Genomic DNA, 19,328 nt, shown 5'->3' on the forward strand with positions numbered 1-19,328 from the left:
ATTTCTGCCACTGGTTGGATTCATCCTCAAGGCAAAGGTTCAGACAGCATGCTGCCTCCCTGCCTGCGTCCAGGAAGGTTTCCAAAGGCAGGTATCAAAGCACAGCAACCAGGAATTTGAACTAATGTGCCTTTTGCAGAAGGAGAGCTTACACAGCTTTCTGCAAGCTGTCTAATAGCAGGTAAATAAATGCCAGGTTTTGCCTCAATGAAATAACAAAGTAAGATATTAAAAAAAGAGAGGCACCTGGCAGGCATTCAAAGGCCCAGTAGCACATCCTAGTAAAATACTCAATCAACAAAATTTAATAGCACCTCTCTCCTCTTTTAGCAGAAAAGCCAAACTTCATTCTCTTCTGGCAGATTAACACAAAGCCTGCCCATAAGGCTGGTCCCAAAACCCTCATCTGAAACTGGCAAAGCTCTGGCAGAAGCAAACCCAAGCAAAAGACCCTTTGCTGAAGCACCCCAGAACCCAACACGATTCCAGCTGCTCCAGTGCTGATTGGGATGCACTTAAGAGGAAACTACTTTTTTTGGTGCAACCCAATCACAGCGGGTTCAGCAGAACTTAAATCAATGCCTTTACCTATACATATCAAAAGGTGGAAAAGTGCCTTGCTTTACCCTTACAACTTCAGCTTTAATATGCCAGAGTGGAACACGTGTGCTCTGCTGATGAGGGGTTTTGGCACGTGCTGACATCCCATTAACTCCAATTGCACCTTCACAGACAGCAGCAGCCAAGAGACATCACTTGAAATATTTAAGCAGAGAGAATAAGCCCAAATGGCTCCTAAATACACCAGCAGCATAATGAATTTAGATAGAAAATAAACGTAGTGAAGACAATATGTTTTGTTATTAAGAACTAAATAACAATATTAAAAAAAAAAGGAAGAAATAGCTAAAATCCAGCTGCCCTGCAGCAGGAGGGTGGAAAGGGATTTCTGCAGACATTCAGAAGTAAAAGGCTGTATCTAATTTCAATTTCTATCACAATTCCTTAGATCAAGGGAGATTGAGAACAAACAGGATATAGAAGAATTAACACTGCTTAAATGTAATTAAAGCATAAACCAAAATAAAATAATAAAAACAGAGAGAAAGAAAATTAAATAATGTTTAAAACAGTTAAGAAAATTATTACTGGAAAATTCAGCAATACTTGCTCTCTTTGTCCCACACAGAGGGATAGACCTGAGCAGGATACACTCAGCAGCCCAAAAGGCATGAAGTCTCATTACTAAATGCTGCAACCAATTTAATTCCAGGCTGAGAAATTTGTCAAGAAGGCAGAAGCTCTCTAAATCTGTAAAGAATTTTCTCTTTATATACACATATATATGCATAAAACTTGTATTTGTTATCCTGCCTGGTGTGAAGAATAAATTAATAAACCTAGCTTTAAATTTATAGTGAAAAATCAAAGGGAAAAAAATATTTAAGAGGCTAAGTGATAGTGGAATCAAGAGGATGAAGCAGTTGGTCTATAAAAACAAATCATGCTGAACTACCTTCAATGCCTTATTTTCCCCTGATTGAATTACAAAATTAGTCAATGAAGACTGTAATATATTTGATAATATCTCAGAGAAAAACTTTCTTGAAAAATTAATTCAAACTGGCTTGGATATGAGCACTTTCACACTAACACAACAGTAAATTTGATTTACAGTGCTCTTCCCTGCTAGCACCAGTCTGGGTGGCACAGCTATGGCAGAGCTTTAAGCCAGACTACGTGGGAATATGTGTCTGTTTAAGGGATGAGGTGGGACCATCATAATTTCTGAAGCCACTACTGATATGAGGCTCAGTGCCTGAGCAGAGCTGGTTCATTCCCACCAGCTCAGCTGCCTTCTCCTGAGTCAAGAGACACCAAAGGCACAAAGTCACAGGGGCAGTGCCTGCCTCAGCCAGCAATCACGAGCAGAGGCAAGAAAACCAAGATGTAGACTTCAAAAACATTAAATAAAAAGTTTTGGTGGTAAATCACCAATTTACTGGGAGGCAAGAACCTGAAAAACAGTTAATGCTGAGATGGGCTGGTGGTGACCACAGGCTGCAAACAGGTTATGAGCCTGCAGGGGAGCAGCACAGTGGGACCATGCTCTGCATAGGGAGGGGGTGTCCCCATCCAGCACTGGGGGGACAAAACCTGGGGTAATCCTCAGCCCTTCTGGGTGCAGGGACAGGAGAATCCCACACAACCAGGGAGCTTCAGTAAAGGACAACAAAAAAATGTGATGGTGGTGCTGGAAGGACTGGGCTGGGAAGAAGGAGGGTTTGCATCCATGCCCTCATTTAGCACTGCAGGAAGAGCAACCGCAACAGCCCCAGGGATGAACAGCCAGGGGAATGAGATGCAAAAGCATGTAATGAGTTAACTTAAATAAACAGACTGAGCAGTTCTCTAGCAGCAACCTGCCCTGCCCCTGGATCCAGCCCCAGAGCACCTTTGGTGACCAGCACAGACACTCTGCACCACACACATCCTGCTGACAGGTCTCAGCAGCCAGTTCCCCAGCACTGCACCCCACCAGGAGTGTCTGCCCTGCCCTGCTGTTCCAGAGTTCCTTACTCAGGTCTGCTGCAGCATCCCACTGCTGTGTGCACAGGGATGGTCATGGGACTTTACCCAAAAATCAAATGAAAAATTGTTGGAGAAATTAAGAAATCAATAAGAACAAATATTGATCCTAGACCATTGTTACCTCAAAATTGTATGTGGGGTTTTTTACCATACCATTACTACAGCCACTTTGGATAAAGACATGCTTTGCTTTTTGCATGGACTATGCACCTGCAGACTGGGGAAAACTTGGCTGTTTTCCTCTTTCCAAAGCACTGGCCCAGTGGAAGCACAGGAGCCCCTAGATCAGACTCAGAGCATCCCTGGATGCCAGGAGAGGGTGCCAAGAGGCTCCTGTGCAAGAGATGAGGAGATCTGGCCAGCATCTCCTGCATTGCTGCACAGCCTGGGAGAAGGAGAGGCAGAAACTGGCCCATCAGGATGAGCACCTCCAGGTCTGATTCCCATCTCTCCTCTGCATGGTGAGAAAGGTGTCTCAGCCCCAGGGCAGCAGTGTCTTTACCTGCCTCCCCAAGTGCCATCTCCACTCAGTGTAATGATTATTAAGCCCTGTCAGCAGATATGAAACCAATGGACACAGCTCCACAGGCGAGTGCTTCGGAAGCCGCCGCGCCGGCCCTGCTCGCAGGTTTTCATTATCCATCTGGAAAATTGGGGATGTCACAAGAGTTCTTAGAGCACTGGGATGAAATTGTCTTGTCAGCAACAAAAAGGGCAGTTCAGGCTCCTGCAGGAGGAGGAGGGATGATCCAGGGAGCCCCTCTGGCACTGCCCACCCTGGAGCTGTTGTGGCACCAACATCTCAGTCCCTGCCGTGTGAATTGTACTATGAAGAAAAAACAGAGTGAAGGAAAACAATGTTTTTCCTCTCACACTAATTCACAGCCTCTTGTCTGACTCTTGACTGTGTCAGGCTGGGAAGAGCTTGCAGTTTGCTGGGGAGGATGAAGCATGAGCTAGCATGGAGAGAAGATGGAGATTCTTACAGGTTGTTCACATGGAATGAGAAGCAAGCCAGAGAGTTTTTAATCCAAAATCCAAGCAGACACATCCTTTTTCTTTGCTGTAACTGTATGGTTTTTCACCATCTGCAGTTTTTGAAATTGTGCATTACTTTAGTTTGAGTGACATCAAAGGCAGATGTGGTAAAACCACCTGCCCAGGAACTGCTTCTAAACAGGCATCTGATCCAACATGGCTTTCTCACATTTTTGGTAGGGAAAACCCCTTACTGGTCATAAAGTCAGGTCTTTCAGCAAGATCCAAGGGCAGCCAGCAGAGCCACAAAACCTCCCCAGCACCAAGGTGCATGAGATGCTGGGCTGCAGTGTGAGGGTCCTCATGTGAAACAGTCCCTTCCAGAAGAGGCTGGTAACTCCTGTGGGTGCAGGGCCAGAGTAAAGCTTTTCTGGTGCTACCAGGTTCCAGCAGATAGAGGGGCTGTGAGACACAGGAAATGCCCAGCTCCAAGCCCTTCTCATGCCACAAGGCTGAGAGCAGAGGGGAGATCCTGCAACACAGCCTGGGTGTGGAGCAGAGCACATTGACAGCAGATGATGAGGCTGGGATGAGTTTTTGGGGGTGTAGTGGGCATCATTCTCAGCTTGCTACCCCTCAATCACCCTGACAGCAGCCATGTCTCATACACTGAGTCCAAAGAAAGACCTGTGGCCAGTTTGAGTGACATGCTGAGTCCCTTTTCATAGGACAGGTTCAGGGTAACAGACTATCCCTTTATTCTACTACATTATCCAAGGCCATGGCTTAAATTGAAGACCACTGTCCCAAAGAGAAACTGGATTATAACCTTGCTCCTCAGACACAAAATATGAGACTCCAAATGTGATTTATTTCTCCTGTGCACAAAATACTACCCAGCTGCTTTTGTGTACAGGCATTATCTTCTGGTCCATTGATTCTTAATAGCATGGTTGTAGATTGAAATTAGATGCCTGAGCATCCAACTTCCATCAACAAATGCTAAATACTGGTGCTGCTGATGGAGGTTTTTGGAACTGTCCTGGACATAGATGGGCTCTCTATTGCACCACAAGAAATAGAACTTGGAGATGGAACAAGCCCATTAGATCATCAGATGCTCCAGTGCTCTCTACAATTTGCTTCCCCAGTGCTTTTACCAGTCAAAGCTTGAACAGCCCAGGTGACAGCTCTTATCTATTCCCTTGGGAGTTTATTCCACTGCCTCTGAATTTCTAGGCACTCCTTCAAGCACATTCATCCCAGGTTCAAAACCAAGCAGCACTTTTTCTTCTCTCCATTTGCCTTCACAGCTGCACAAGGTTTCCCTTGCCAATCCTGCATTTACATCACAGTCACCTGTCCCCTGACAAAGTGCAAAGCTCTCCTGCTCTAGGGTTTAAGGACAGAGTGACAGATTTCTGCATCCCTGGCTAAATACCACATAAATGAACAACAGTCCTGCAGCAAGTCATGAGGAGAAAAAGGTGATAAATTCAACAGGGACATCCTCCCAGAGGACCATTTATCAGCATTAGCAGCAGCAAAACCTTTTTCAAAGAATAACTGGACAAGTGCAGTACAAACCACAACTAAAATATTAATTAAGTCCTTTGGTCCTTTCAACACTGCCCTGCACCTTATTAAAGCCACATCAAAGTTTGCATTTATTTGTCTGGTCCTTGGCTGCCTACAGAGAGGCACACGAGAGTGCACAGGACACAAGGTTTGTGGAGATGCTGGGTCTTCATCAGACTTAGTCCTGTTGGTTAAACAAAATGCTGCAGTATGTAGTACCTGTTCTGGAGATCAACAGAATTGTTCTGGCTCTCTGCTGTCATTCCAGCATCTTTCACTAAAGCAAAGCCATGCGAGCACAGACAGAGACCATCAGAACCAGCAGCAAAGAGAGGCTGGAACCATGGAGGCGAGGAAAGGGCAGGCAGGAGCATCAGTGCTGTGGAGAGGGGCCCTGGGAGGAATGGCACCTTCTGCATGGTCCTTTGGGGAGGCTGCTGAGGTGGCTGAGCCTGGGCAATCTCACAGCTGTGGCAAAGATGGGTGCAAGCTGTTGGTGAGGACTTGGGGAATTGAGCTGCTCCTGGATGGTGAGTGGGTGAAGGACATCTTCCCACCCGCGTGGTCTGAGGGAAGCAGCCATGGCTCATTCTCACCCTCTCACTCCTACAGGTTTACACAGAGGCAGAAGCCAGCACAGTGCTACAAGGAGCAGCATCCCCAGCCCTGCCAATTGATAGTGCTTTGCTGGTGGAAAAGCCAATGCTCTGAGGCTGGAAATAGGACACTTCAATTTAAAAAAATGCATTAAAAAATAAATAAATGCCGATCTCTTTCCAGCACCTCAGCTGATGCAGAATCACAGGTAAGATGAGGGTCACTCATGCAGCTTCTAACACAGTGTGAGAAGTGGTTGTGAAAGTCTGTGAGGAGACCCTGCTGATGCTGAGCTGCCCTGGGCACACACCAGCTCTGCCATGGGGCTCCCTCAGGGCGAGTGGTGCACCCAGGGTCGAGCACCCAGCCGGGGACTGGAGCAAACACGGACCGCACCCCGAGTGAGGGAGGTCATGCACAGGGAGGAAGAGCCTGCAGGGATAAGCTGTGAAACAAGCTTGGGCCTTCTTGGGTCACCTAAACACCATGGATTTTTTTTTTTTTCCTGCTTTCAGCAGTGGCCTAAAAAAGACACCTGGGTTTTGAAATGGAAATAAATAATGGCTGGTCAGTGCACTTTACATTTCCTTTATAAATAACCTATTAATACTTCTGGGAGTGGGAAAATGTTTTATTTCTAGATCTAAATAAATCCTGACCTTTTCTTCTGCAGGGTCATTCAATGCACCTGTCCAGCCAAAGGTGTCTCCCTGCCCCTTCAGACAGCCCCAAGGAACAGTGTGACCTTCCAAGCCTTCACCAGAGCAGCACCACCTGAACTGAGGGACAAGGTGCGAGCATTTCACTGCTGGAGTGAGCGTGGATCTGCCTCTGCAAAGAGCAGAAGCAGAAGCCTGTCACAGTCACAGCAGCTCAGGGGACAGGTGGGATCTCTCAAAGGTTTGCCACGGAACCCACGGCTTCATAGCAGCTGTCCCTTGCTGCCACCACACCAGTTACAGACTACATGGCACAGCAGAGGGGGAGACACTTGCCATAAAACCATTAAAGCAGGAAAAGATCTCTAAGAAAATTAAGTCCAACCATTATCCTAACACTGTCAGTTCTACCACTATACGTGTCCCTAAGTGCCACATCCATGTTTTTTTAATGCTTCCAGGGGCAGTGGTTTCACCCCTTCTTTGAGCAGCCAGTTCCAATGCATGACCACCCTGTCAGTGAAGAAATTGTTCCTAATATCCAAGCCTCCCACGGTGCAGCTTGAGGCCTTGTCCTCTTGACCTGTTGCTTGTTACCTGTTGCTTGTTACCTTGGAGAAGGTAACACTGACAGTGACCCCCACCAGTCTACAACTTACTTTCAGGCAGTCATAGAAAGCAATATTCAGCATCTCAAAGAGCTTTATGCTTTATCACCTTGAAGGCATTAAATAAATAAACACAAAAATAGCACAGCTTGCACTGCAGCAGAGTATAAGCAGGTATTTATAGAAGGAAGCCCCAGTGAAACCACATGCCCTTTCAATCCTCTTCCCAGGCAAATAAACCCAAGTAATATTGAGGAGTAGAAGTATACCAAGGGTATTTGCAAACAAACTGAAGGACAGCAGCAAGGAGAACCCCCGAATTCCATCAGTCCCATGCAGCCACTCTGCTCAGATGTTTCAGGGGGCTCAGAACATCTCACACCCAGCTCTAAGAACACAGCAGCAACGGGTTCCCATTCCCAGCCCGTTGCTCTGGAGAGCCATACATCCCAAATGCCTGGAATTAGCCGTGGCTGCTGATGTATGGCTGTTTCTCTCCTGTAGCTGTGCCAGATTGATAGTACTTTGCTCTTTCTTCCTGCTCCCACTACATGGCAGGCTCCCAGGAGGAAGGAATGAAAGGGCCCTGATCACAGATTTCTCCTGAGCAGCAAACCCTTGATATGCAGGCTGTACAAGCTGCAGAGGGTTTTTCCATGCCTATACAACAATAATCAAGAGAGAGAAAAAAAAGAAAATAAAATCAGTGTATGATTATAGCCAGGCTTGGGGCAGAATTAAACCTCATCTGAAAGGTAGATCGTTGTTTTGAGATATATATATATATATATATTTGAACTTATGGCAATAATTACATAATGAAAGAGGAAAATAAAAAAAAAGAAAAGAAAAAAGCTAAAAAATAAATTAAAAATCCAAATCAACAAAAGCAAAAAGCCAGGCACCAAAGATATCTTTGCAGGAGCAGCTCCTCCTGAATTAAAACTCTGGAATTGTTCTGCAATCAACTCAGCGGACAGTAACCATCTGTTTATGGAAAAAAATGTTAATGGCCCCCAATCATAATCAAATAGGCAACTGCTTTAAGTACCTTTTAACTAACACTAAATTACAATGGAACAGCTCTGCAAGTATTTCTGACATCCACATGCACATCAGCAGTGCCAGCACTTTGATCAGGGCTATTAGAGCAAATATCAAATAAACTGATAGCAATGGGATTCCTGAAACATTACAGAAAGCGTGGGCAGTATTTGTTTACTGTTCATTTGGTCTCCCCCACTCCTTGCTGTTTCTGTTTATTCAGAAAGAAAACACATACATGCATGTGCACACACGTGCACACCACCCAGCACAGCAGACCCCCTGAAAGCCTGATCCCTGTGGTTTTCTGTCCAAGGCTGAGCTTCCAGATGAATTCTCCAATGTCCAGAAAGCCTTGAGGCATTTTTATCAGCAGGACATCACCCGAGTTGTCTTTCTATTAAGTTCCTATAATTCCATGATCCCTGTAAAGGCGTCTCTAAGTCCTGTTCCCTCTCCTCTGGGTGGAAGTGGCCAGCACATGCAGAAGCTGCAGCACAGAAAGGGGAAATGCAGGCAGGCAGAGCTGTGCACACACACTTGTGTGTGTGCAGAGAGGCAGCATGATCACACGCCTTATTTCTTTAGGAAATCAGATTAAAAACCAATCAAGTCTTTGCCAGCTGTAACCAAGTCTGAACCATTATCTGGCGCTGGCTCCACTCAAGGAAGAAAATCTTGTTTGGACAATGGAAGTATTTTTTAATCTCAGAGCCTGGGAAACAGTTAATCTCAGCAAAACTACAAGTGCTCTTGTCTCTAGATTTTCTCTAGCACCTTTCTCTGCATATCTCAGCTAACTCCATTTGTTTTTTACTGAAGTTGTGCAGCACCAGGAATACATCACAGATATGCATGAGTACACGTCCTTCATTCCGAGGCAGTTGCAAATGCAACAGAAAACAACTACAAGGGGAATATATTTTAATCCATCAACCTAAGTATTTACAGCCTCCATCACTGTGCCATCCAAACATTTTGTATGCCCCAGATCTTTTCTGTGCCATTATTATTCTTTCATGAAATTTAATTTTTCGTAGTCCTGAGACATGCATGTGGCTTTTTTTATTATACTACAAAATTTCATTTCCTGTCATTTGCTGAGATTAAACTTGGATTGGAAGACACTGTTTACAAAGGTTGTAGTGACAAGCCTGACCCCAGGAGGTGAGGTGTAAAGCTTTCCACCTTGTGTGGGCACTCAGGAAACGTGGGACACTGAGTTGGGACCAGAGCTGGAGCAAGTAGCAACTGAGAGCAGGACATTGGTCTCCTTCTTCCCATGTGGTCTACTCCATCCAAAAAAAACCATCCCCTTGGGACACAGAGTAAACTAAAATACTCCAAATTTCAATTTCTTGTTTGTTAAGACCCTCTTCTTTTTCCCACACTAACACAAGGCTTTAAAAATCATCCCAGCCCCTCCTCTGGGTACAACACCCTTCAGCAAGTGGCTGCATTTCTGCAACTTCAACGAGTCTCAGTTTTAACATTCATTTCTCCCAGTGGCTTTCGCTCCGCTGCCTCTCTGTAGCTCACGGAACACCACTTTCCACAACAAAAAAGGAGCTTTGTTTGCCATTTCCCTGCCGCCTCCACCACCCCAGCTCCAGCGAGCTCCCGGCTCCCCCCAGCTGCCTCAGCCCACCCCGTTCCCTCCCAGCCAGAGCAGCCAAAGCGGCCAGAAAGGGGCTCTGACCTCCGCCGTTCCGCGCTAATGAATGCCCTCTCCGGAGGGAGCAGGGGAAGGCCAGAGGGATGGCCGGGAGCCAGGCTGGGCGAGCTCGGCTGAGCAGCACAGCGCGTCAGAGCCGCTCTCAAAGGAGCTTTTGTTGGTGCCAGTGCTCCAGCCCAGTGGAGGCACGCTCTGCTCCGCAGGCTTTCCCACCCTGGATCAGAAACCCGGCCTGGCTCCGGCAGGGCTCTGCTGCAGTGCTCCGAGGGTGTGCCACCAGCCAGGAGAAGACAAAGTCCTCTCCCAGCACACATCCCTCAAGCCACAACGCCTTTCTTTCCACAAAGGGGTGTTGGACACTTGGCAGCCTGGTTCTAAGGTTGGTGGGCAATCCAGCAGGCTCCAGCCCAGTGGAGGCATGCTTAGCTCCACAGGTTTTCCCACTCTGGATCAGAAACCCAGCCTGGCTCCATCAGGGCTCTGCTGCAGTGCTCCGAGGGTGTGCCACCAGCCAGAAGAAGACAAAAGTGGACAGATCATCCCCTCGGAGTCTTCTCCCAGCACACATCCCTCAAGCCACAACGCCTTTCTTTCCACAAAGGGGTGTTGGACACTTGGCAGCCTGGTTCTAAGGTTGGTGGGCAATCCAGCAGGCTGGCCCAGGGAGCCTTCCAAATGCAACGTGACATCCAACTTTGTCAGTCCACGCTCACCTCTCTCTAGGAAATACACCATCTGCTCAACACTTGGAGAAGCAGAAGGAAAAAGATGTACTCAGAAAGACTCATGAGGTGCTTTAGGTAACATGTCCAACGCGAGCACACAATGTTCTGCATCTGACAAAATCAACAGGAAAAACCTGCTCCTGCAGGCCTGCCAAGCTGGGATTTCAACAACAAGTGGCAATATATCAGCTGGCAACAAACAGCTCCCAAATCAGGGATGCACTTGCCCAAAAAGACTCAGTGTTTGGATTTTTTTTTTTTTTGTTAGTAACTGATAACACACTGGGTGCCACAAAGGGTGTCTCCTGCCCAAGAGTTAACTGAACAGAGCAGAGTTTGGGCAGTGTGAGTAGCTGAGGTGTAAGGTGGTGCCTGTGACAATTGTGACTTAATAATCTCCCCGGTTTTGAAGATGTATTTGTCCTCTGTTAACTCTATTTCTCCAAGCAAAGCCAATAAAACTTGTACAAACTTGCAGGGTCGTGGTTTCAAATCAGAATTGGAAGAAACATGGCATGATGAGGAGGAAAGCCGACTTTTCTAGCTAAACAATTTTTCCTCCATTAAACTTCACACACAAGAGCCCATTATGGCACCCCTCTGGTTTCTGGGAATGCAGAATATCCACTGACATACTTATCCAAACACCTCCAAACACATACAAACATCTGTTCACCAAGACTTGTTACTCACATTAGGCTCACTTCACTCCCCTTTGATTCTTCCACTGCAGTCAGATGTTACTTTTCCTTTTCATATTTGTATCTCAAAGCTCCATCAGTGGCACATGCCCAAGTACTTCCAAAGTGTTCTGACAAATCCCTCCAGAAAGCACATAGCATCATCCCAGTTTTACAGATGGGGAAATTAGAGCAGAGGCAGAGGTTAAGACAGCTAATTGCCTATGGCCACTAAGTGAGTCAGTAGAAGAGCTGGGAATTGATCCCAGGAACCATGTCTTCCATTCCTCTACTCCACCCACCAGTCAGTACACTCCACCAGATGGTTCTTATCACTGGACATATGGACTAAATATTCCTAAGTTGGTGCAGAAGATTCACTATTTAATTAAATGTCCTGTCTTCTATCTCCATAGGATGCACAGGAGAAACTCCAGCCAGAATCCCATCTGGACCCACTCAGGAAATGTCTACGTGAAGAAAACAAAGTCCTAGGCAAGTGCAGGGAACATTCCCAAACCTATCAACCTGCCCTGAAGCAGAGATCACAGCAAGGCCAGGAAATAGGCAGAGGCTCGGGAGCCTTGGGAGAAGGCTGTGTTTGTCAAAGCCTGGCTTCAAACAGTGCATGCCTGAGCCACCAGTTAGGCTGGGAACTGCTTTGTCATGTGAAGGCTCTTCCTTCAGCCTTCACCGGGCACCACCAACACTGCCCAGCTGGAGGTACCAGCAGAGTCACAAAAAGCAGATGGCACAGAATTATCTGCTTCTGGCATTGGCTCTGTCTCACCACAGAGCTCGTGCCCCTAGGACAGAGACCAGTTCTGCCTGGCAAACATCAAACACCTTCTCACTTCGCAGTCACTATCAGTGACACTTGAAATAAATTTCTAGTCATTATTCATGACACAGAGGAGAAAACCTTTCATCAGAGAGTCATCAGAAAGTGACCTTCCACACCACTGCCTTCCCAGTATGGACATAAAGTGACAGCAGCATCTCAGTCCTCACTCAGAGATAGGCACAGAGTGGCTGCACCTGCCTTCCCAAGAGAACTCAAACCAATTTCACATCCTTCTGTCGCCCCTGCACACCCTGTGCTCTGCAGCCAGTGCACCACCAAGTCCATAAAACAGATTTCACCCAAGACCCTGCTGTCCTGAACACAATGCAGGGCTGGAGGGAGCAGACTCAAAGCTCTCCTGGACAACCTGTAGGTGCAGTTATGTACTCAGAAGGAACACACATCCACATTTCTGCCCACAGAATCTCACACAGGTGAGAAGCACCAGCCCACTTCTCTCCATTACTCTCTCAACAAACAAAAGAGGACTGCACCCCCTTTAGAGCGCTTTGCATTGCAGGAATAAAGCCACAACACCTTTCCACGTGTGCTATAAGAGCTGGGCAATCCTGGAAGGTGCTTCCTGCTTGGGGAAGGCAACTGCACCTACCTTTCATCCCAAACTTGGACCGCCGGCCATACTTGTTGATCATAATAAAGAGCACGACCAAGAGGACACAAGCGAAAGCTGCCAGGCCAACCGCTATGGAAACCTGGAAGGAAAAAGCCTTAGAGTCAAAACAGAGGAATTTAGGAGTCTGAATCAGAACTACAGCACCTCCTTGCCCAGTTAGCCTTTCTATAGGCTCACACTATTTGCTACACCCCTGTGGATATCAGCTATGGAGGAAAACACAAGCTAAAGCAGCAGGCCCTGGCACAGCTTTACAGGCTTTTTTGCAGGACTGGGAGGTCTGGGATCTTCCCACCAGTGATGCTGCTCTGGTACCAGTTTCCCAGCCTCTCACTCCCTATATCTTCAGGGAAAAAAGGCCTCTGCTCCAATGCCTGGGCTCTCCCTTCTGCATCACACCCCAAGCCTCCATTTCTGACATCACCTCTTTGCCATGGCATCACAACACTGAAGGTATTCAAAGCTCAGCTGGGAGCACAATTCTGCCTCCATCCAAAAATCCCTCAAGACAGAGTGAGGGAAAATAACACAACACAAAGAGAAAACAGAAGAAATTAAGTAGAACTAAGGAGTTTTTCCCTGTAAAACATCTGAGTTTTCCAAAAGCCTCTAACAGTTCCCTATTTATTGTAATTTTACTAGTAAATATTTATAGTAGGGCAATGTCCAAGTCCTTCACTGGAACTGTGGTTCCACTGTGGCAGTATACAAGCAGGGAAAGAAACCTCCTTGCCCTAAAGGGTTTGCAATCCCAGGCTCATTTTAATATTTATGAATATTTATTCCTTCAAGTCTTTGCTCAAAATACTTTTTATTGCATTGATGTAAACAACAATTTCTCTGGCATGTGTCCAATTGTTCTGTACTAGGTCTTGTGATGCATTTAGACTTTGCTTCCTTTTACAAAACTGTATTCTGCTATAATAGAAAATTCATCACTTAACTAAGAAGAAGTAATTTCATTTTGCAATCCTTTTCCCTGCTCTCGGTACATTTGCTATAATATTTTTAAATTTTTATTTTACACTCTATTTTCATCCCCAGCTTGTTTTCTGCACTTTATATTTAATAACCAGTGCACATTATTACTCCATACTCGCAGTTCAAAGCTTTCACTTCAGTTAAAGGAGGTTTTCTGTTAGATGAGAACTGAAACCAGGGTAGACTAACTTTTGCTTGTTCTGTTGACATCTTGTGGATTTCAGTATCTTAAAACTTTCACAGAATTAGAGCAATTGTGTAACATGCTAATTTTTTTCTTCTAATACTTATGCACATTTTTTTTCTTTTTTCTACTGGGATTCTGCAGAAGAAAGACAATGCTGAGATGTGATAAGCCCTAGACTTACTTTTCTTTTTCATTTTAGGCCTGTCCTGCACAGCAGGAGAGAGGGCAAACAGACATTGACAGAATTGAACCAAACTAAACCCAGGTCCCTCACCAGGCTAAGCTTAACAGATCAATAGCAGTCCAAAACACACAATTTCCTGCTTGTTTGTTCTCTGGGTGCTACTTTTTAAGAGTGAGAATTCCTGACCCTGCCAGCACAGACTTCACAGGATGCCTTATTTTCAAAGGGTTCCCTGGTTCCACACTGCAGACCCAAGAGGATCAGATGGTTTGTGTCACTATTTTACCTGCCCAACACAAGCCACAAAACCCTTCTGATTGCTGTCTTGAGTCATAAAGGAAGAGATCTCCCTTGCAAACATCTCAAAACAGCAGAGAAACACAAATACTGAGCAGTTCTGTAGAGAAGAGACCAGAACTCACCCCAAAAGTGTCCTCCTCTGGTTTGTGGGTCACAGTGATTGGTGGGGTGGGACTCACTTCATAATCACCGACTGAAACCAAAACACCAAAGACAGAAAACTCAGTTTGGCTCCCGTGGGACTGCCAAGGCACCAGCACATTCCAACAGCAGTGCCTGGCCTGAGGAAATTCAGTTCACCCCAAAATAGGCTGCAACTTTCTGTTTGAGAAGGCACAAATCAACCATCAGAGAGTTCCCTGTGCGCATCAGCAGAGAAAACACAGACCAGCACCCTGCTGATGTTGTTCCAGCCTCACAAATAAGAAACATTTGGGTGTCTGGTGTCCTGGAATAGGTTCCCACCACCCTTGAGTCCTGTTCCTAGTTTTCAAAAATCTACTGAGCTAAGTAGGGTTAAAACACAACTGACCCCAGCAAAACTTGATCTGAACAAAGAGTAAGTTGAATGTTTTTTTGCGGTGTGTGGTGTTTTTTTGGAGGGAGGGAAGAATCTGCTGAAGAAACATGACAGAATTGAGTTCTGCTTCTCATCCCAGCCCACACCAGAGAGATGTTGTTGTTGGGGACAGCCCAGCCTGCATGAACTTAAGATCCCTTTTGCTACAGCACAACCAACCATCATTTCCTTTACAGGACTTTCTTTGGGAACCACTAGAGGCAGATGAACACCTCCTAGTCTCCTGAGATTATTGAGCTGGTCACAAGCTCCCCAACAATCTTGTTCATGGCACAGGGAAGCCAGGGCCATGTGTATCCTCCACCAGCCTGCTTCTGGCTTCCTCATTCTTGCTATGTAAATCACATAGGGGAAGGGAAACAAGAGAAATAAACCAGCCACAGTATCCAAAAGGCAAGGAGACACTTACTTGAGACAAAGCTGTCCGTACTCTCTGCGAAAGGACAAAGAGAGAAGCAACACAGTTAGCAGCACAGCAAAGGGAGAGGGGTCTCCTTCCCCACCCACTTCAGATATCCTCCACCACCCCTAAGAGCCCAGGAAACCAACTTCTCATATTTTTTCCTCTTGGGCAGCTGTTCCTGGAAATTGCAGCGCATGTGCCAGCAGGACATGCTGGAGGTCAGGATGGAGAACCTTGGGCTGAAAGAGGAGGGAGGGATACTACTGTGAGGCCAAAATGGAGAACAAGTAGCGCTTTTGAATGGTGGGTAAACACCCCTGCCTTCAGCACAGCTCAACAGACACACAGGGCTCTGCAGGATGAAGGTGAAGGGGAGAGAAACAGGCTGTGCCTTGCATGGCAGTGTGCACCCACGGATAAAATCGTTCAAGGTTGAGGACCAGCTCCCATGGAGGAGAGCCCAGCTTGGGGCTGGGAGTTAGAGGAGACCTCCTGTGACCTGCTACTCATGAGCCACCCAGAACAGCTGATAGCTTCTGAACTGGACAGGGAGGCTGTGGCTGTCCAAGAGCTGCCTCTTGCCCGAGACACCCAGAGCAGGCCCTGCTGTCAGCCTGCTGACTGCTCCAGTCTGTTCAGCAAAGCTCCTTCAGCTCCAGAGGTGGCCGAGGCCCCAGACAGTGAGGTCCAAAGCCCTTGGTGACACTCAGTTTACACAGAGTGCTTCCAATTCACTTGCCCATGTAAAAACTGAGCCAAATATTAACTGGAGTTTACACAGCTCTGCTGGCAGAGGGCTTCTGGAAGGATGCTGGAATGCTCACACTGGAGCATGGGTGAGGTTTGGGAGTGTAAAACAAACCCCAGGTGACAAACATGGCTTTACAAACCAGGGGAAAAAATCTGAACAAATATTTTTATTTTAAGTCAAGCAGAAGAGTAACTTTCCTTAGCTTTTTCTAGCAAGAGGGAAAAAAAGAAAAAAAATTATTTGGACACTTTTTCTTCTCTATTAAGTCAGAGTCTAGTCATAAAATTCGTGCTGCTTCTACATTTTTCCCTTTCTATTTTTCTCTGCTGGACTAAGCAAATTCAACAGAAATTCACAAAAAGGTTCTTTTTCCATTAAACGTTATTTTTCAAAGCATAAAAAATAGCCAAGAAATTTAGGCTGACTTGAGTTCTGTGAGAAGTTCTCAAAGAACTGAACATTCATCACAGGTACATTAACCTTTGTGGATTAAATAAGGAGTTGGTAGCCTGTGGCAGAGATACCAATGACAACATGCAATGAGATTTTTACAGGAAATGACACAAATCTGTCCTGGGAGCCACTGCCCTGCAGCATCAGAGAGAAGGCAGATATAGCATGCAGCTTACATGTCTCAGTTCCCAGCTTCTAACAGCACCTTGCTCCTCTCAGCGTGGATGAGGGGTTTTTGACCAGGGAGTGCTAAAACACATGGTCATGGTTCCTATTCTATGCTGACAAAGTTTTCCAGGCACTGTGCTTTCATTAATTAATTAAGAATAATAATCTCACCCTGGGTAGTGACAGCAAAGTCCTTGCACGTGTGAATTGCTGTAAGCAACAAGGGGCTTGAATGAGCCACGCTGGGGAACCTTCAGTGGCATTTTCTGAAGGAATCTACCTTCAAATGGGAAATTATAAACGTCAGCTGCAGTGAATGTATATGCCAGCTGTGGTAGCGGACGAAGCAACAAGCTTCAAGGAAAGTAAATTACATCCTGCATTGGGCTGACAGGGCCTGCCAGGGTGAGGAATGGCTTGGGACTTTGGATCAGAAGAAATAAAGGGAATGGGTCAGTTCCTGCTGAGAGATGGTTCAGCGTCAGTAAGCCCCCCACACCAACAGCACATGGGTGGAGCTGCATTCACAAGGGCAATATTTTACCTATATTCACAGAACCCCGTTCTCCCAGAGCCTCTAACACAGGATGCTCTTCAAACATCAATGTGATTTTCCACACCACAGCGTGGCTCAGATCCCTTTCCAAAATCAGCTCTCCAGAACAGCATATCTGCCTCCCTTTCCTGCAGGTCTAGCACCTACTTAGGAGCTGCCCTCGTTTCACAGTTGGGCAAATTGAGTCACAAAGGTGGGACCTGACAGAGCTGAGATTGCAAACCTGTGCATCTCTCCTCACCCACCTACATTTGATAAGCTCTTCTGCCCTGACAGAAGGAAACATAAATAGGTCAGATAGTCAAACAGGGCAGCATCCTTGAAGTCAGAATACAAATTTTCCACTCCCATCCATATCAGCTCATTTGTTCAATTGTCAGATCTTCAAGGCAGAGATTTGGGTTTGCATTTATGATATTTGACCTGCGGGAAAACTCTGTGTACATATATGGTGTGATATAAATAATAAATGAGAGTACCGTTGGTATTTTGCTATATTTAGCAAACGCCCTATTTTGCTGGATTTTCTTGGGCTGCAGGGGCCAATTTAGAGCTGCCACTTTCTCATGGCATCATTCCTGAAGGCAGCACAGATCTTAACTCCATGATGGCCAGCATGGTGTTGCACTGTCAGGGATGCTCCCACAGAGCAGACAGGCCATCACAAAAGTCTCTACAGCGCTTCCCAGAGATGGATCTTCATGTACTCAAATGCTTTTTTTTTTTTTTTTGCACTTAAGCTGTGAATCACCAGGGAGTGCAACAGGGAATTCCAAGCAATCAGTTAAGAAATCCCAGCAAACTGATGCAAAGTGACTAATTGAGCTGTCGCATCTTTTGTAGCCCTGTCATCCTGGAATTGCACATATTGCATTCAGAAAGAAAACAATCCTGACACCGCTGCATCCAGCTTTAATCATTTCAAATGCAAGCTAGAAGTAAAAAAAAAACAAAGGGACAGGCTGCATCACTTCAAAGGCTTTTCCTTTCTATAGCTTATGACTACCACACAGCAGAACACTTTCTCTAGAAAAAATTCAGCATTGGGGCACACAAAAGGAAATCCAAAATAATTGGCCAAACTTACATCCTATTCCCATGGAAATTCCTAAAGGTCTTTAAAATAAATATATACCTACACTGCAGAATATGCTACAAAATAAAATTACCCAAAGCAGTTAGCACTTCTCCCAGCATTAAAGAGTTCATATGACACCAAAGTACACTTGTGTAGGAAAATCATACTGGCCAGAAGAAGAGGTTGCCAGGAGTCACCTCTTCCAACCTGACGTTCAGATAAAGCCAGCTTGGGTTATCAAGGCCTTGTTGAGGTGCAAGGATTCCTGGCAGGGCCTTGGTAAGACCTTCGGATTGCAAGGAGCCCTGATGAGATAAACTGAACATCCTACCTGGAAAAGGCTTTTCAAGGAAGTGTCCTTTGATAGTTTGGTTGGCTGAGCCCAGCTGGTTGGTAGCCACAATCGTGTAGTTGCCATTGTTGTAGTGAGTGGGTTTGTTGAAGAGCAGGCAACCCTCAGACACTTCCCCTTGCTGGTAAAACTCCATGCGGATGATCTCTGTCTCGCGGAGGACCTGGCCATTGTGCAGCCAGTGAAGGGTGGGAGCTGGGTTTCCATGCACTGCAAATGCAATGCAGTGGTCCATGTGTAGCACCGGCTCCTCCAGAGTAAGGATGCGAGGGGGATCTAGCAGAGAGAAACATGGCAGGCTCACAGCAACCTCCACCCAACGTCACCACTCTGTGCACTATGGAAACTAAGAGCTCTGAAAACCTCCAAAATCACTTGTGCCTTCTACTCTTCCCATGGATGTCTGTAAAGAAGCGCTGTCATGAGAACCACGCCACCCTCCCTCAAAGGAGGGTCTGAGCCATGGCCAGGCCCCTTGGCCTTCCAAACAGGGGTATAAATAAAAGGGAGGGATGGAAATTTCACCAGCCCAGAAAAAATTAAGCTTGACCTGTCCTGTCCAAACATCTACTGCTGCTCTCCTTCCCCCAAGGGATCCTGGGGAGACTGCCTGTCCCCATTAAGGAGGACACGGTGACATAGCACTGTTACATTACATTACAGATGTGCAAGGTGCCCGTGGGAGGTCTCCAGTCACACCGAGCAATTCTGGATTGCATAG

At 46.2% G+C, this 19,328-nt stretch overlaps 1 protein-coding gene across 2 annotated transcripts in view; it reads right to left on the reverse strand.

Annotated features, from left to right (window-relative positions):
* The window catches only part of NTRK3 (neurotrophic receptor tyrosine kinase 3), a 203,699-nt gene that overhangs the window by 119,455 nt on the left and 64,916 nt on the right, over window positions 1-19,328 (reverse strand). For both annotated transcript variants that reach the window (XM_041469251.1, XM_041469252.1), the window contains exons 8-11: window positions 18,587-18,883; window positions 15,256-15,279; window positions 14,389-14,459; window positions 12,591-12,693 (exon numbers count right to left, since the gene is read on the reverse strand). In XM_041469251.1, the coding sequence (XP_041325185.1) occupies window positions 12,591-12,693; window positions 14,389-14,459; window positions 15,256-15,279; window positions 18,587-18,883 (495 nt within the window). The remainder of the gene's footprint in view (window positions 1-12,590; window positions 12,694-14,388; window positions 14,460-15,255; window positions 15,280-18,586; window positions 18,884-19,328) is intronic.

This window comes from Pyrgilauda ruficollis, unplaced genomic scaffold (assembly GCF_017590135.1).
Source record: "Pyrgilauda ruficollis isolate IOZ18807 unplaced genomic scaffold, ASM1759013v1 scaffold23, whole genome shotgun sequence".
NCBI lineage: Eukaryota > Metazoa > Chordata > Aves > Passeriformes > Passeridae > Pyrgilauda > Pyrgilauda ruficollis.